This window comes from Monodelphis domestica, chromosome 6 (genome assembly GCF_027887165.1).
Source record: "Monodelphis domestica isolate mMonDom1 chromosome 6, mMonDom1.pri, whole genome shotgun sequence".
NCBI classification, from domain to species: Eukaryota; Metazoa; Chordata; class Mammalia; order Didelphimorphia; family Didelphidae; genus Monodelphis; species Monodelphis domestica.
The window spans coordinates 7,978,408-7,996,280 of NC_077232.1; the positions used below are offsets into that span (position 1 = coordinate 7,978,408).

General features: G+C 52.9%; 1 protein-coding gene and 1 long non-coding RNA gene across 4 annotated transcripts; one reads left to right on the top strand and one right to left on the bottom strand.

Moving 5' to 3' along the window:
• Positions 1-1,370: 1,370 nt before the first annotated feature.
• Positions 1,371-12,680, bottom strand: LOC130454940 (zinc finger protein ubi-d4). 3 transcript variants are annotated; one of them, XM_056801364.1, is made up of 12 exons: positions 12,544-12,680; positions 8,877-9,037; positions 8,458-8,565; positions 8,067-8,230; positions 7,588-7,680; positions 7,274-7,352; positions 6,816-6,857; positions 5,661-5,798; positions 5,348-5,476; positions 5,059-5,171; positions 4,787-4,868; positions 1,371-2,557 (listed from the first exon to the last, which is right to left on the bottom strand). In XM_056801364.1, the coding sequence occupies exons 1-12, from the start codon at positions 12,573-12,575 to the stop codon at positions 2,481-2,483; spliced, it is 1,218 nt and encodes a 405-aa protein (XP_056657342.1). In that variant the 5' UTR covers positions 12,576-12,680; the 3' UTR covers positions 1,371-2,480. The 3 variants fall into 3 exon arrangements, with proteins under 3 accessions (XP_056657342.1, XP_056657344.1, XP_056657343.1); XM_056801366.1 differs by lacking the exon at positions 12,544-12,680 and adding an exon at positions 12,095-12,304; XM_056801365.1 differs by lacking the exon at positions 6,816-6,857.
• A 16-nt stretch (positions 12,681-12,696) lies between these two features.
• Positions 12,697-16,140, top strand: LOC130454941 (uncharacterized). Its single transcript, XR_008912690.1, has 2 exons — positions 12,697-12,987; positions 14,307-16,140. It is a non-coding gene; the product is annotated as an uncharacterized LOC130454941 (long non-coding RNA).
• The last annotated feature ends 1,733 nt before the right edge of the window (positions 16,141-17,873 follow it).

Genomic DNA, 17,873 nt, shown 5'->3' on the forward strand with positions numbered 1-17,873 from the left:
TGAGAGCAAGGAATGATTCATTTTGTCTTCGGAGCCTGGCGCACAGTAGGCATTTTACACTTGGTGGATGATCTGGAGGTTGATCACTAGATAATGAATTTCTTATTTGGGCCAATCCAGGCAACCGAAGAAAAATATAGAATGTCCCGTCAGTGCTTCTGCAGGAGCTGGCAGAGTGCTCCAGGTAAAATGTTTTCAATGCTACCCTGGTTCTGCCCCCTGGCATGAACTCTTTCATAGGACAGACCTCCTGAATCTTGAAGACAGTCCAGTCCTTCTGAGGCTTCTGTTCTTCCTACTTCTTCCTTCACCTGATCTCACATGGCTTTACTTTCTGACCATTTCCTGGGCCATGTTCCACCATAGGCCTCATGCTCGGTACAGGCAAAGAGGGTCATCAGGATAATTGCAGCTCAGTGCCAAGGGGCAACTTCCTAGGGTGCTTGGGACCAAATCATCAGACATTTGTGCTTGGTAACGTTAATGGGCAGGTGGAATCAAGGGGGCGCAAAAGCTTTAGACGGTGTATGCTTTGCCAGCATTTTAAAATTGCTGCTCCCAACAAAATGCAAAACATTGTAGCCATCTCTGGATATACTTCCTTCCACTGGACTCTCCCTTGTAAGGAATAAAACCGTCAGACAAAATCGAGAGGCTGGATGGGATAAGCAATACTGTGAGCAGCTCCCCCACCTCTATCCACAATGCACAGGTTATGAAAGGGATGGTCGGTCCTGAGAAGAGACAACCAAGGCATCAGCTCAATATGGAGGAACCTAGGACAATTTAGACCCACCGAGGAATGCAGTCATAAAAACATGCTGATACGTTTGGCTGGGATTTAATGGCAAGGCCAAATCTTGTAGCTGCAAAGTGTCGTTTGGCTGAAACTCAGATAAGAAGCCTTCCTCCCCAGATGGTCATAAAACCTTGAGCTGTTCCATATTTTGAAGACCAAAAAAGCCTTTGTAATGTCATGACCAAATGACCTAGACTTTCCTTTCCGTTTCCAGTAAACCCCCAGTTACAAAATTAGACCAACTGTCCCTCTTCCTCTGTTGCTTGAGTAAACTATAAAATGTAAGACTACACTGAATAAACAGAGGCCATAGCTCTCAATTATAGTGCTGCGTTTCTCGCTTGGATCCTCATTTTCAGTCACAGCTCCTGCTTTTCTTTTCTCTTTCTCTCACTCTAACTCAGAGCTGGCCTCCTCATAAGCTGATTCTCTCACCACAGCTGTAATGGTGGGTTGGCCCCGACACCTGGCCCTCACAGCCAATCATTCATCACTTGGGCTGGAAGATTCAGATTCCCAGCAGCCTCTGGGTGCAGCCCACCCTTCATCAAGTCAACAAAGCAGCAGAGGCTCCGTGTAAAAATGTTTATTGTACTAATGTCTGGAATACAGTAACTAAAAAATGACACCTCAACTCCCAAGTGACAGTGAGAGGGGCCCAGCCTTAAGGCCAAGCAGGGGGCACTGCCATGGCCTGTGCCTCTCTCACACCACTATCAGCCTCGCCTGGCAGAAGCCTGAGGAGCCAGGGGCATCAAGGCCTTACCAGCTGCTAGCAAACATGCGAGGAGAGGAGGGGATGTCCGAGGGGCTCTCCTGTGACCTAGGAGCTTGGGTGCATGAGCTGGGGCCGAGAGGCTCCCAACTCAATTGAGGGCAGAAGGCTGAAGGCCCAGGTAGGGAGGAGGAAGAACGGAAAGGGGATTTTGGAGGTAGGCTTGAAGTCGAGTTAAAAAAACAGGCACATTATCCAACATCTCCCTCTGGCCCCCACACCGCTCGATGGATGGCCCCCTGATGCTTCCCTTCTCCCCACAAAACAAAAGAAGGACAAGGAGAAGGGGAACTGAGGAAAGAGTGGATGCACAAGACCGAGAATCACTTTTGCCACTAGCAAGGGCTATGGAAGATGGGCCAGGAGGGAGGAGGCAGGCAGTACCAAGGGGCCAGGGTGACCAAGCGGCATGCCATGCTCCAGGTGCCCTTCTGCAGTGGGCAGAGTGCTGTGGGAGCCCTCCCCGCAGGGCAGGAGGGGAGGAAGGTGGGAGGAGCCAGAGCTCCAGGCTTGCCCAGCTCACTTGGCCCCTTGAAGGAGGGCAAACTCTAGAGGCAGAGTGGGCAGAGCCAGGAAAGAAGTGAGCTGCCCTCCTGTTTCAGCGTGGAGGGCACAGCTGAACCCTGTGAGAACCAGGGCCTGGGCCCAAGGCAGGCAGAGTGAATGCACTTTATGGAGAGCAAAGGAGCAAGGAGCAGCCAGGGCCCGTGTCTTCCTAGGGGCAGCCTGTCTCCCCTAACTTTAGGAGGGGCTGGGGCTGGACAGAGGGATAGTGTCCAAGCTGTTGCCCTCCCTGGGCCTGCCAAAGGGGAGGACGGGAGAGGAGAAACCGGAAAACAAGAGAGGTTCGAAAGACAAAGCCCCATACATGGGAGGGGCCCGAGGGTGCCTGGGCTCCTGGCCTCATCAAGAAGAGTGCTGGTTCTGGTAGATGGAAGCCTTCTCCTTCAGCAGGTCCAGACACAAATGGCAACTCCAGCTCCCTGCAGGGAAGGGCAACAGGCTTATTATTCACAAGCAGCTGGGGCAGGGCTGGGTGTAGGAGGCTAGGCCTCTGCTAAAGGCTACGAGACTGGGGTTCCACCCCTTGTTTTTCAGTCAGATCTCACTCTTCCTGACCCCAGTTTGAGGTTTTCTTGACAAGTACTGGAATGGTTTGCCATTTCCTGCTCTAGTTCATTTTATAGATGAGGGAATGGAAGCAAACAGGATGAAGTGACTTCTCCAGGCTCATAGAGTTGTGTCTAAGAGCAGATCTGAACTCGGGTCTTTCTGACTCCAGGCCTGGCACTCTGCACTGGAGCACCACCTAGCTTGCCCTTTCTGTACGCAGAGGATGAAAAGAAGGCCCCAGAGGTTTCCGGGTGGCAGCACCAGCATTTGCTCCCAGAGTCTCTCAGTCCCAGACCCCTACATGGAAGCCCAGCTGATCCCCACCTGTCATGGACCTCCTCTCAGAATCGGGTTTTTGATAGCAGATTACAAAGGGAAGCAATTAAATTACAATTGTTAGGAAAATATTAAAAACCATTCCCAGAGCCCAGGCTGCTGGTCCTGAAAGACAATCCTAGCTCAAAGTCCCACTGGACAGCCTTGTCATTGTGATATGGTGGAATAAGGGTCCTAATCTTCTAGGGTGGAATAACAATTTACCTTCTTAGTCTGTTCTGAGGCAGAAGAGTGGTCAGGGCGAGGCCCTGGGGATTAAGTGACTTGCCCAGAGTCATAGCTACAAAGCATCTGAAGCCAGATTGGAACCCAGGACTTCCCTCCAAGCCTGGCTCTGAATTCAGAGCCACCTACCTGTCTGCCATGAATGACTTCTTAAGGCCATACACAGCTAAGTGCCAGGAGCTGAGCACTTCCTAACCCTGAATCTGCTGAGAACAGTGCCAAGAACTTGACCTCGATGGAAGGACCCATTATGTCTTGTTTGGTCACAAATTATGCCTGACCAGTAAACTTTTCCCCATTTGTTTGTTGAAGGCGTCACCCTTCGAGCATCCACTTTGACTATATTCTGGTGTACGGTGTGAGATGTTAGTCTTTGCCCAGGTTCGGCCATGCCGTTTCCCAGTTTTCCTAGCAACGTTTGTCAAATAGCAAGTTCTTTCCCCAAAAGCTTAGATCATTAGGTTTATTGAACACGACATCAAGTGGAAGGACGTTCTCTTTCCTGTGGCTGCTGCCCGTTTCCTCAGGCAAGCCTTACCACTCCCTGGTGCTCATGTAAAGCTGGAAGGGATGGGCCCTGCTTTTACAGATGAGGGGATAGCCCAAGCTAAATGGCCGGGCCAAGACTCAAACCCAAGTCTCCAGCCTGCAGACCAAGCATTCTCTCTGCTCGAGATGCGAGATGGTTCCTCTTCTTCCGGCGTAGATTCCTAGCCAGTCCCCCTGCCCTCCCTGGTTCCTCTAGTCTGTTCCTTCCTTTCAGACGTGGTGTCTCTCCCTGCCTTTGCTGGCTGGTCTGCCTAATGCTTAACTGATGCTTGGTGTCTGGATCTCAAAATGCATTTGGGAAGCTGGTCTCTTCTTCCCCAGGTGGGCCAGGGGCCTCTCAAACCCCAAACCCCCACCCAAGGCTCTTCTGTTGGAGGCTGCATCCTCCTTGTCCCGGGGGTAGCTTCAGGGTCTCCCAATTTAACCCACAGGCCTCACTGGAGGCTCAGTTGGGCTCCCTGGGCTCTCCTAGTCTCCCTAACATTTGCCTTTGCCCTTCTGCCTCATCACAGAGCTGTGGGTCTGGGCCCACATAACTGCCCTGCCCAGCCGCCACAAAGCTGCCCAAGGGATGTCCTTAGAGCACTCTGTCTGACCATATCACTGCTCACGAAGTCCTTTCTAACCTTCCCAAATGGCCAGGCATAGTGTCTGCCCCTCCCCACTTCAGGCACAGTGTAGTCCAGCCCCCATCTCTTCCCTTCATGCAGCCCGTGCCCTCCTATCGGGAATGCCCTCCCTATCCACCTCCACTTCTCACAAGCACTCCTTTTAATTCCTGGAGAAGCCAGGAAGCCTTTCCTGCCCACATCCCCCAGCTAGTGGGGCCTCCTTCCCCCAAATTATCTCCTCCTGACTGTGTCTGTTTTGACGGGTGTGCTGCCCAGTCCCAGACTCCAAGGTCCTCACAGGCAGGGTCCATTCCTGCTTGTGTACGTGCATCAATGGGCCCTAGTCCAGAAGGGCTCAGACCCCCCCGGGACACTCACCTTCGGGTGGCTCCGACATCGAGGGGGTGAGGCAGTACATATGATAGCCACGGTCACAATCATCACAGAAGAGCAGCTGGTCCTAGTCAGAGGGAGGAGGAGAATGGGGCAGGGGAATTGGGGCCAACTCACGTGCCTGCTCAGGCCACGGGGGAAGGCATCAGTGGGATCAGGGTCAGGCAAGCCTGTGCCAGGAGCAGTGAGGCCCGGTGGGCAAGAGGGGACCTCGGGCCATCCTGCGGACAGGGAGGAAGAACCCAGGAGTCACTCACGTCGTTCTCTGAGGTGCCACAGATGTTACAGCATTTACACTCGATACACTGCCAGCGGTAGGTCTTCACAGCAGCCATCATGACAGGGGTGAACTGGAGGCAGGATGGGTGCCCTGGGGGAGGCACAGATAGAAGGGTCTGAGTTGAGGAAGAAGAGGGAAGCCGTGCCTGCCCTCCCCCCACCTTCCAGATGTCAGCGGCCCGAGCCAGAGCACACGTGCTATGGGAAGACTCTGAAAATCCAGGGCAGGAGGGTGGAAGGATTGCGATGGAGGCCCCGAGGCAGTACCTGAGCGGCCACAGTCTGAGCAGGATACCAGCTCCTCAGGCTGCCCCGTCTTCTTGTTGATCTTGGAGTCTCCCAAGCAGAAGTCACAGTAGTTGTTGGGCAGGGCCAGTCCGTCCGGTCCTTTCTTGGCTATGGGAACGAGAAAGCTGTGGGGTCAGTTCCCCGCCCCCAACCCCCACTTTACAGAAGGAGGGAAACGGGCTCGGGACGGCCCCTACTGAACAAAGGGTAGAGAAGGGAGGAAGAGTGAAGCGATCACAGAGGGTGGCTAGCGCAGGAGAGGCCCATTTCTCCACCCTGCAGATCTCCTTACATTTCTGCTCCTCAGACCTCTGGGACACGGGGGTGGGAGGCTGAGAGTCCTCCTTGTCTTCACCCTCCTCCTCAGCCAGGTGAGAGTGAGCGTAGTGGTAACTGAGGCCTGGTCGGTTCTTGTAACGCTTCCCACAGACTAGGGAGAAGATGGCAGAGAAAGGTGTGAGGACCCAAGCACCCTCTCCCCTCCCCAACCCCAACATCAGCTCGTGACTGAGGACGAAGAGGCTGGGCCAGGCCCGCCTGCTCCCTTCTTCTTCCTAATCCCACTCTCACTAGTGGTTCCCACTTATGCCCAACTGGCTGCTCTGAAACCTGGGCCTCTTGCTTTATCCTCACACAGCCCGAGGTGGGCTAGGCCAGGCAGCGGGGGAAGCCCTCTGGACAGGCTGAGCGGAGGGGAGGGAGGGAAGAGCTGGCTTCCCAGGCGTACCCCCGAACCCAGAGTTCACTGAACGGTCACGAAGCTGCCAAACTCCCCACCTAATGTGAATGGACCCACACGGTCCATTTGAAGCGACACAACTAGGAGAAGTTGCGGGAAACTGAATCATGGGGAGGAGGAGGGTCAGTGGGAGGAAGGCCAGCAAGGGTAGCTCACAGGTGGTGGGATCCAAGTGGGGGCCTGGGAAAGTCTGACCCAGCTAAGGGCCTCCTGGGGTTGCCTAAACAAGAGGCATACTATGTTGGGGGCAGATCAGGAACTACCCTGCCTTCTCCCATGCCCGCCCCAGGCCCTCAGCCCCCGGCCCACAAAGCTTGCCTTCCTTCTTGTGAGCAGCACTCTTAAGGTGGTGGGAGGAATGGGAAACAGGTTAAGATGGGCCAATGGAAAGGTGAGAAGGGAGACAGACACGAGGGTCCAGGAGGCCCCCTTCCACCCACGGTAGCCCCCAATCTAACTGGTTCCCTTCACTCTCATCAGAAGCCAGCCAATGCCAGGGCCCGAGTGCCAGGGGAATGAGTCTGTGCATGGCAAGTGGGGACAGAGGCAGGTGTCAGGGTCCGAGGGAGTGGGGCAGAGCAGACTCCCTCCCTGTGCCCCAGCCCTGCCATTCTATCGCTGTGGGAGAAGACAGAGGCAGGAAGAGCGTCGGAGGAAGGAGGCAAGGGAAAGGGGCACAAAGGCACAGAGCCAAGAGAGGGCGGCTACCTCTCTGGGGCGCTTTCGAGGTATGCTTTTGTTTGAAACTATCTGAAAGACAGAAAGAAAAGTCGTGAGGAAGGCACACACACACGCACACGCTTGAGCACACATGAGCACACACACATTGACACATGCACACGCACATAGTAGCACAAGAGCCCAACAAGGAGAGAAGCCTCCAAGGGTGGGGGTGCTCGGAGGGACAGAAAGTGGGTGGGGAAGGGCAAGAGAAAGAAAGAGAGAGGAAGAGAGAGAGGGAGAGAAAGAGAGAAAAGTGCATTAATAAAGCTCCTTTTGGGGCTCCGCAGTGCCCTGCCTGCCCACTGGATATGTGGGAGGCGGCCAGGGAGCTGATCAAGGGTGGACAGTGATGCCTTCTTCCCTCCCCCATCCCAACAGAGGGGAGCTGGGCCCTGGACAGGGGCTGCCTATCCTCCCCATGCCCAAGCCCCAGAGACACTCACTGTCACACGCATAGGGTTTGTCTCGGTCCTCCAGGATAGAAGCATCCAGCTTCTTACGGGCGCTGCTCACCCCTTTGCCCTGCCAATGGGAACAAGGAAGACACTTTACCCAGGACCTCAAGTCCAGGTCAGCTGAACTTCCCGGGGGCCCCGAGAATCTCTCCACATGCCGCTGGTCTCCATTCTCCCAGGCCAATGAGTATGTGGGGAATGCGTGTGCCCGTCTGCCCTGTCTACCTCCTCCCTCTCATTTTTCTCTGTGTTGGGGGAAGAGGCAGGTGGCAGTGGCCAGGGCAGCCCTTCTCCCAGCTCACCTTGGCTTTGCCTTTGCCCCGGCGCTTGGGGGTATCTTCCTCATAGTCCTCATCATCTAGGTCATCCAGGAAGTCTTCTGGCTCCAGGATCCGCTGAGAGAGGGGAAGGTTAGGGTAGGTGGGGAGAGGAGCAAGGGTGCTGGGGATGGCATTTGCCCACCTACCCTCTCTCAGCTAATCCCCTGCCAATGGGAGACAAAGCATAACCCAGGAGTTTCGAGCTCCTTTTCGGAGTCTATCCTCACAAAGCCAGAGGTTCCTACTGAGTTAAGGAGAGCTGGAAGCAAGAAGGAACACGCAGGAAGTGAGAGCTTCCATGTTTCCAGAGACTATTCAGGGAACGGAAGTGGCAAAGAATCACATTGGCCTGCCTCCCTTCTCCTCTGGAAGTCTATCTGGCTGGTTTAAGCCAGTTTCCTTCCTGTTATGGGACACTGGTCTTCTGTGAGGTCCCTCCAATTAGGGAGAGAAGCTGGTACCTTCCTTGCTCGGCTGTTGGTAACAGGGAATTCTCCCAAGCTCTCATCATCTGCTTGGGGATTGGGGGCCCCTCGCTTCTCAAGGGGGTCAGTGCGCAGTAGGGCCTCCAAGCTGCTTCCATCCTGAGAGATCAGTCCTTCCTTCTTCAGGGTCTGATCTGTGTCTGAAAGGAGAATAGGGGACAATGAGATATGAGGGGGTCCGGGGCAGACAATCCTGAAATTATGTTACCTTGGAAGTAAAGGGCCATCATTCACTTCTGCCCTCCAACTTCCAAGAACCAAGAGTCTCCAGGTTTCCTATTTATTCTTTTCATTCAGCCTCTCTCTCAGCCAGCAGACACTGACCATGGTACTGTCCTCCTGGCCCACAGAGGAATACTGCCCCTACCTGGCTTGATGGATGGGAAGGTCAGGCGGGGATCTTCAGGAGGGTGGGCTCGGCGTTTTTTCCGCCAACGCCGGGCAGGATAGGAGTACAACTGCCCTGAGGCCAACCCTGTGGGAGATGATGCGGGTCAGTAACGTGAGGATGCCTTCTGGACCAGTGGACTCCTTGCTCACTCTGAGGCAGGGGCAAATGGAATTGGGGGAAGGGAAGATTCCAGACAAAAGGTAGGATCACCAGGAATTGGGTGGGGAAAGAAGGATGAACAGGGGAGGAGGGAGAAGAAAGTGAAGTGGAATCAGGGCATGAAGGAAGCCAGACTAAATGTTTCTGCCCCATGGACACCCCCCCCCAAAGTGCCCATCGCCCCAAATGGCAGTCCCTAGCTAGAGGCTGTGGGTTTCATGGGCACCAGCCTTCACCTGGCCCCCGGTGCCGCTTTTCCATCCAGATGTAACAGTTGCTCTGGGCCACTCCAGTCTGGGAGTCCAGGAAGGGCAGGCGCACACTTCGTTCAGCGCACAGGCGAGCATTGTAATTGTGGCACTGCTCCATGGCGTCCCTGTAGTACTGCTCCCCTAGGCTGTGTTGGGAAACATGGGTGACAAGCTGCCCGCTGCAGGGCTTTCCCTTGTTCCCCGTCTTTTCAAGGGAAGGCTCCTGAGCTTGGGTCCCGTCCTTTGGACCTGTCTGCCTTCTTTCTGTTCTACCTTAAGAGGACACACCAAGGGATTGGATTCCAATGTCACAGGGAGAAATCTAGGCTACCCAAACCTGCTCCTTTAGTGCCTGAGTGGTGAAGGCCCAGAATGTGAATTGCGTTAAACCCTAAACAGTTCTCTTAGCAAGGAGGCGCAGACAACATTGTGGTGCTTGGAGCAACTGAAAAAAATCCCCAGCCCCCCCCAAACCAACCAAACAAAAAGGCAAGAGCAGAAAATCCAGCCTGGCTTAATTCAATGAGCTGTAATTACTGTAATTTGAGGTAGGCATCTTCTGGGGAGGAGGAGGGAACAGGGCCACATTAATTTGCTTTCAGAAATCGGCCTCCCTGTCCTCACCATCAGAGAAGAAAATTGGATAAACAAGGCTGAGTAGCGTAATGCTTTTGTTTCCACTGATGGGAATCGATAGTGACATTCTGAAGAGAAATGGAAGGAGTGCAGGGAGATCCTGGGCTGCCAAGTGAGAGGCAGCACACACAGACTAGGAGATGGCTCCCACAGCTTTTCAAAAGAACAATATGTATCTGGGAAATGGCAGAGAATGTGGCTCCTAATGGGTAGAGGTTGAGGAGGGGTGGGCAGTGGGAATGGAGAGAACTCTTAAAGAGTTCCTGGTACCTGGACAGAGAAAGCTTGTGTAAACAATGGACGCCCAGGGCTTGTTAACTAAACAACAGATCAATGGGGGTTCTGAGGTGTTGGATGCTCTTGGGCAGCTCCCTCACAAAAGCCCTGGAAAGGAGATTCCCTTTTCACATGTTATGTTGGGGAGGGAAAGCTCATGAAGCTCTTCAGAAGTGTCCTGTTCCTCAATCTAAGACTAAACTGTCAGATAACTAAACTCCATCCCCTGCCTCCTGGCCTGCTCCCCCTCCCTCCAACATAAACAGCCTGGTGATGGCACTGGAAGAAATAAAGACAGCAGCTGCTTCTCTGGGTGGGGATAAAGAATAGGAAAAAAGGTGGTGAAGTTCCCTTCCTTGGAAGAAAAGCCTGCCTAATGTCATCAGTAGCCCTCAATAGATGGCCTTGAGAAGGAAGTGGCTGGTTCCCCACTCCCCAAGAGAAACTCAGAACCCACTGAGCCCTACAGGGGAGATGGAGGAAGCAAGCTGTGTCTCAGAAAGATGACAAACTGGGCAGGAGGGACTTCACCAGCCCTCTCACATCACTTGAAGGGGCTTGTTCATACCCCAATGAGGGAAGGCTGGTTTCACCCAAGAAGCTTTCTTTTTCTAGCTTTTATTCCCTTTCTAACTTCTTTCCATGTCCCCCTAGAATCTAGAAAAGGCAGCTTTTCTTAAAACAGCAGGACTTTCCTACAAGTCAGTCTGAAATCTGTGAAACCTCTGACACCAGTGGGGTGATGGGGCACAAACACAAGGAAGACACTTGTGAGGGGAGCCTCAAGTGTCAGGAAGAACTAGCATGATCACCTCTAAACTGGGAGAAATGTCAGCCTGAAGAGTCTGGGGGAAAGGAGTGGGTAGATCAGAGAGAAAGATAATGATGTAGAAGGATGGGTAGGTGGCTGAGAGAAATATCAGGGAAAGAGCAGAAAGGAAGAATCCACCACCAACCCCAACCAACCCATGAGGGGGAGGCACTTGGTAAAATGACAGTGGAGTTGAGTTGAGAAGGCCTCTGTCCACTACAGAGGAAGGGCAGCCAGAGGACACACTTCTTCCTCTTTATCTTTTTTATCGAAAAACCCCATCTTCTGACCCACTGCACCCACTCAAAAAGAATGGTTGGAGGAGGCAGTAAGGTGGCTCAGTGGAGTGAGTCAGGCCCAGGGTCCTGGGTTCAAATCTGAACTCAGACACTTCCCAGCTGTGTGACCCTGGGCAAGTCACTTAACCCCCATTGCCTAGTCCTCACCACTCTTCTGCCTGTATTGGTTCCAAGACTGAAGATAAGGGTTTAAATAAAATAAAAGAATGGTTGGAAATCACCTAGCCTCTAGAGGAAAAAAGTTATGAGGACCCTCTCTTGAGTGAGCTGAAATGTATTCCGAGTCCCACCTGGTGCTAAGCTCACAGATAAGAGGCCAGGGACAAGCATCAGGGGGCCCTTCAGAGATGGCACTACCCAGGGTCAAGAGCACAGAGCCAGTTCTTTCTGATTCCAAGCCTCCAACATCAACTGGCCCCTGACAACAGACGGCCGCAGGCCTTACAGTCCAGCCCTGGTTCCTTTCTTCTCCAGGTCATGATGGGCTGGCCCCAAGAGTTTCCACTATCTCTGGGCCCCTTCCCACTTTTGCTACCTGGTTTCCTGAGGAAATTCATTCCAGACACCCAATTAGAGGGGAGGAGTCATATTCAAAACTCCCTTCCTTGGGTGAACAGCCTCCATCTGGGCCAGGCGACACTTTCCTTATCCGAAGGGTGGGCAATGGAACTAACAGACAGTGATGGGGATGGCAGCAATGGGTTCCAAGTGCCAGGCAGAGCCCCTGCACAAGCCCCTCTGGACATCATATCTACAGGAAGTCCTGTTCCCCATCAGGGATCTCTCATCTCCTAGGAATCTTTGTAGAACAGCAGGGCGCTGCCACTTACAACCAGAGAGGCCCTCTCCAAAGTGCCATCTAGGAGGCTAATCTGGACCAAGGCTGAGCCCCCTGGGATATGGTGGGAGGGAAGCTCCCCGAGGGCACAGCATGGGATTTTAATAGCATCAATGCGTGGTGAAATGACCCTGGGATCCCGGCAATATTTGGATCCTTCTTCCCCAACTCTGGCTAAAGGAAGCTCCCTACTACCACCCCAAAAAAACTGAGCAACACAAACATCCTAAGGATGCCCCTACCCCTGGAGTCCAGGACCCGAGTTCGAATTCTGACTCAGCTTCTGCCTGGCTGGGGGCCTTGGGCTAAGTCCCAGTAGTGCCCCGTGCCTCAGTTTCCCCACCTGTCTAACGAAGGGGTTAGATCAGAAGATTCCTAAGGCCTCTCCCAGGTGTGGGGTCTACAGCCTGAAGAACCCGACTCCCCGCTGCGACGTTGGCCAGGGTTCTCCCCCCAGGTGCCGCAGTTTACCCCCGCAATGAAAGTGGGAGGGGGCCTGGGCCGGATGGCCCCCGCTTTAGGCCTCTTTCCCGCTGTCGGGGCTTGGGCCTCAGTTTCCCTTCAGGGGCGCGCCTGACCGGGGCGCGTCCCCGGCGGAAGTCCTCGCGCCTGCGGCGGCCACGCGCCCCGCTCCGGGCGCTCAACGGCCTCTGTGGCCTCGGCCTGGCCCGGGCCATCCCGCGCCCGCCCCAGCGGCGCCCCCGTGCAGGCCGCCACCACGCCTCCCTCCGCGGCCCCGGGCCCGCCCCACCCCCGCCCCGGCTCGGAAGAGAGACGGCGGTCGCCACTCACAGCTTCACTACATTCTCCACCACGGCCGCCATCTTCCCTCCTCCTCTCCCTCAGCCCGGGAGCCCCCGGGGCCTCAGTGCGCAGGCGCTCAGTCTGGAGCGCGCGCCCGTGCCCCCTCGCCCCCGCTGCGGTCCCAGTGCGCAGGCGCACTATCCGGTGCGCGAGTCGGCTCCAGCGCCAACACGCAAGCGCCACTCTCGGAGAGGGCGCCCACTCCAACGCCCGCTCCGCAGCCGTAGTGCGCAGGCGCTGAGCTCGAAGTCCTCACCCGCACCCTCTCCCAAGACCCGAACAGAAGCTTTCTCCGCCTTCACTTCCTTTACATCAAAGCCCTTTCGCCATTCCCTGCCTCAATGCGCAGGCGCCAGAGATAGACCATCTTCTCCGTTTCCCTCCAACTCCCCGTCACCCCCAGCCCCAGACCAAGCACGCAAACGCAGCAAGGTAGGCCAGGAACCCACTCCTATTAGCAAGGGTCAAGTCCGTATACCGTAATAAGAGGCTATAGAGCTGAACGGCCGCGCCCGCGAAAGTATTTTGACGCAGGCGCACTGAAAGAGACCCTGGCCTCGGGACCCTTTCTTCTGCTGGGGTCTTCCTCCTTTGGGGTAGGCGTGGAGTCCAGGGGCGTTTCCCTGACACCTCCCTCGCCCCCCGGGGGCTTGTGGAAGAGAAGACCTAAATGGGGAAAACAATAAAAACCAGAACAGTCTTAATTTTTCCTTCAGCCGTGGATGGGGGCAGGGGCCTGAAGTAGTCTGCATCTATTAGTCGTCTGCTGTTTACCAGGCCCTGGTTCCTCCCCCTCCCGGGGATTTGCTGGGACCACACCCTCGTAGTTGGGGTGCGGCCCTTAAAAAGTTATATCTAGGGTCTCCAGCCCAGTTGCTCTGAATCTACCTGTGTGTATTTGGATCCAAGCGTGTTTGTCCTCTGGTTTTACATCATTTTTACATAAGATTTAACCGATCTGGGGGTGGGGGTGGGAGGACGGGATATGCACAAACACCAAAGACATTCATTATTTACTCTTTTAAAATCAAGGCAGTTAAGCGAAAGCAATAAATCGCACCCTAATTTGCAGAAATTTGTGATTTCTGAGGCACGAGTACACTCACACTGCATCCCTCTCCCTCCCTGCGCAGCCAGCCATCTCTTGTCAATAAAGAATTAAAAGGAAAGAGAAAAAAATGAAGAAAAAGTTATTCACAAAACCAAGCAGGCATCAGCTGTGTCTGACAAGATCTGCAACACTCCACACCCCTAGTCTGCCCCCCCCCCCCAAGAAGGGAGGGAAGGGCTTTTTCTGGGCTCTTCTCAGCTGGTCCTGAGAGTTTCTTTTGTAGTTCTTTCTGAATACATTGTAGTGTGTATGCTTTTTTCCTGCTTCTGCTTAATGCCATATCCATTAACCAATGACTTCTCATATATCTCTTGAATTCTTTGTTCTCTTTTCAAGACTATTTTTTTGTCTTTTCTTCTTAAAAGTCCATACCCTTTGTCTTAGAATCAATACTGTGTATTGGTTCCAAGGCAGAACAGGCGGAAGGACTAGGCAGTGGGGGTGAAGTGACTTGCCCAGGGTCACACATTTGAACCCAGGCAGGACCTTTGGGCCTGGCTCTCAATCCCACTGAGTCACCTACCTGCCTCCAAAGCTATCTTTTCTCTCAACCGTTACTCCTTACCCAATTCAAGCCCTCTGTTTTATAACTTTCAATTTAGGAGGAAAAAAACCTAAAAAAAGTTTTATTGCTTTTCAGTGAAAAGAACAATCTGAACTTGAAGTCAGAAGACGAGCTGAAATCCTAGAAATCATTTACCATCTGATAAACTTAGGCAAATCACTTAATGATGACTTCTCTGAGCCTCTGTTTCCTTAGGGGGTAAAATGAGGATCTGGGGAAAGATGATCTCTAAACGCCTTTCAGGTCTAGATGAGAATCTTCTGAACTCTTGCTAAATCTGACTCTTTGGAGCTCAGGCTGATTTGATTTAGTGTCCTCTGGACATCTTTCTGCCATGCTACTGGGGGCTACCTTCTGCCTCCTAGCCTCTGCTTCTGACCTTGGGCTCTGGCTAGGTAGATCACACAGGGAGGCAGCCTCAGCCCCATCAGGATTTATTCAGGGATCCCCCAAGCCGACTTGCCTCTTGCTGCACTAAAATCCCACCTTTTACGTGAAGCCTTTCTGGATTCCCTTTCATGCCAGTGCCTCGTTTCTATTAATTTTCTCCAGTTTCCCCTGTATATAATTTGTTCATTCATAGTTGTTTGCATGTGGTTTCTCCCATTAGACAGCAAATCCCTGGAGAGCAAGGACTGCCTTTTGCCTTCATGGGCATCCCTAGCACTTAGCGTAGTGCCTGGCACATAGCACAGAATGTGCTTTAAGATGTTTATTGATTGACTGCTCTAGAAACACTAATTAAAGTATGAGTTTGCCAGGATTGCAGCATGCCATCCCCATCCTCCAAGGAGATCTAGAAAGCATGACTGATCTAAATCCTGATGGAGAAATAAAAAAAAAAGTTACAGTTTTTTTGTCAGCTCAGTTTGGCCTAGAAAGACAGACAGATGTGTGGACACTGGAGAAAGGGTGGAGCCAGTGTTGTGTACCAAGAGAAAAGGAGATCCTAGACCCATCCCTGGCCCCAGGAAAGGAACAGGGGCCAACTAGCAGCTCAGTCACCTGTGACCCAAATTATAGCTCCAAGGCAGATGGAGGAGGGGACCTGCATCTAGGGAGAGCATTCTGGGGTAAGGGGCAGTTGGGGGCTGAGTCAGTGTACTTAGAAGAGAAGCAAGTTCAGATGCCAACAGCAGTGGTGTGGCTGGGATCCCAGGAGCTGATCAGGGTCTCAGTTCCAGCTTCTAGCTCAGCCTGCAAAAGAAGAACCAGGGCAGGAATCCCAGACTCAGACCTTGGTCAAGAACTTGCAGAAATCAGATGTGGGGTGGGGATGGAGTGCAGCAATTAGATTTTGCTTTGGAGTGCTGAAAGCTTTCAGTTCTCCAACTTGAATTGTCCTTGAGATCCTCGAATAACACAATATCCAGTGCTCTAAGAAAGCAGCCACAGGACCAGAACAGACCTCTCTATTAGGAAGGGAAGGCTCTTCAGAAGCAAATAGAACCTGGCCCAACACAAGCCTAAAGTCAGGAAATAGCCTGGAAAAATGAGTGAATTAACAAAACAAAACAAAACAAAAGAATCCCACTATAAAAAACTATTCTAGTGACAGGGATACTGTCACAAAGGCAGAAAAAAAAATTACCCCCAAACATCTTCAAGCAAAGCCTCAAAGAAAATCACAGCCTGGACACAAATTCCACTAGAATTCCTGGAAAAGTGGAGCAAGAGGTTTTTGTTTGTCTTTTTAAAAAGTTAAAAGTATTTTTATAAATGGAATGAGAGTGCTAGAAGAAAAAGCTGGAAAAGAAATGAGAGCCATGGAAGAAAGAATTGAAAATGGAATGAACAGCTTGGCAGAAGAGGCATGAAACCTGCCCAGGCAATAAACTCCTCTGAAAATGAGAAGGGACCAAATCCAGATAATTAAAAGTCATACCATAGTGGCCAGCCACTACAAAAAGTTCTTGTGTGGGTTTTAATCACTTGTGGAGGGAGGCTAAAGACTGGGAAAGCAATGGGTAAAGGCTGAGGACTAGAGAGGGAGAGACATGGGTTGAACAAACAGACAAGGAATACAGAGAAAGAACTTCAGCACTGTGTCCGCAGGTCAGCGCACAGAGAGGGTCTGACCCACTGCATTGTTTATTATAGGGTTTTTCAGCATTGGGGGCTTGGGGGATGTCAATCAAACAAGGGAACCAGTAAAAGTATTAACATAATATCAAGTCCAATGACAAGATAAAGGAAGGAGTAGCAACATAATTGCATAGCCGGGCGCCCAGGAAAGAAGCTCATTTGAAAGTCCTTCCTGCCCTTAGTCAAACCTAGCTTTCAGCCTGCAGATCACAGTAGAGGCTTGATTTTTATGTGCCACAAGATTTAAGTCCCATCCAATTTTTTTTTTAAACCCTCACCTTCCGTCTTGGAGTCAATACTGTGTATTGGCTCCAAGGCAGAAGAGTGGTAAGGGCGAGGCAATGGGGGTCAAGTGACTTGCCCAGGGTCACACAGCTGGGAAGTGTCTGAGGCCAGATTTGAACCTAGGACCTGTCTCTAGGCCTGGCTCTCCATCCACTGAGCTACCCAGCTGCCCCCTGGTCCCATCCAATTTAAGGATTCAGAGATTCAAATGTTTCCTTCGGCAGGATCAGTTTCCCTGGCTTCTTCCTGGGGCCCTTTACCACGTTGGTCACCTTCCCGTCTGAAACTCTGGCCTCAGAGCCGAACACATCTCTCAGCTAGGATCGGGCCAGCAGCACGTCCTTTTGACGCTTGGAATGCCTTGTTGCTGCTCTCTGCTCTTTCCACATCACCTGAATTCTCACTCGCCTCCCGGAGAACCGTCTCTAAAAATGACCCCAAATCCTTCCCTTAGGTTTCGCCATCAATTCTAAGTCAGAAGAGTGGCAAGGCTGGCAGTTGGGGTTCAGTGACTTGCCCAGGGTCACAGAGGAAGTGTCTGAGGTTTGAATTCAAGTTTTCCTGGACTCCAGGCCACTGAGCTGCCCTGAGAACCATCTCTTGTAATAAATAAAAAAAGAGGAAGAAAAGCCAAAATTGAACAGAAACTAGTCAGAGAAAGAGTAAAGACGCCCGTGCAGGGAAATGGTCAGAGCAGCCAAGAAACGGCCCCTGGATGGGTGCCCGCAAGCTGACCACACTGCAGAGCGATAGACACATGGAGAGGAACTTGTAAAGCTTGTAAAGAGAACCAATACAGAGGGAGCACCTGGGTGGCTCAGTGGACTGAGAGCTGGGCCCGGATACGGGAGGTCCTGGGTTCAAATGTGGCCTCAGACGCTTCCCAGCTGGGTGACCCTGGATGGCCCCCCACGGTACTGCTCCTCTGCCTGGGACCCATCCACAGGACTGATTCTGAGGGAAGGAGAGGGCTTAAAAAAGGAACCAACAGAGGGAACACAGGAAGCAGCATCAAGGAAGCTGGGAAGGAGAACACCCAAGACTTCTGGCTGGGTGCAGCGTGAGCTTCAGAGGCCCAGGACGGAGCAGTGGGACTCGGTCTCCAGGGAGCCAGGCGTCTGTGCGCGGCTGTCATTCGGATCATTCGCCGGGCAGGGAGGTACGTGAATATCCAGGGAGGCAGGCTCGCTGAGGCCCGGGAGGGAGGCCCAGGCAGAGCAGGCAGGGTGAGGCGGGCTCGCTGAGGCCCGGGAGGGAGGCCCAGGCAGAGCA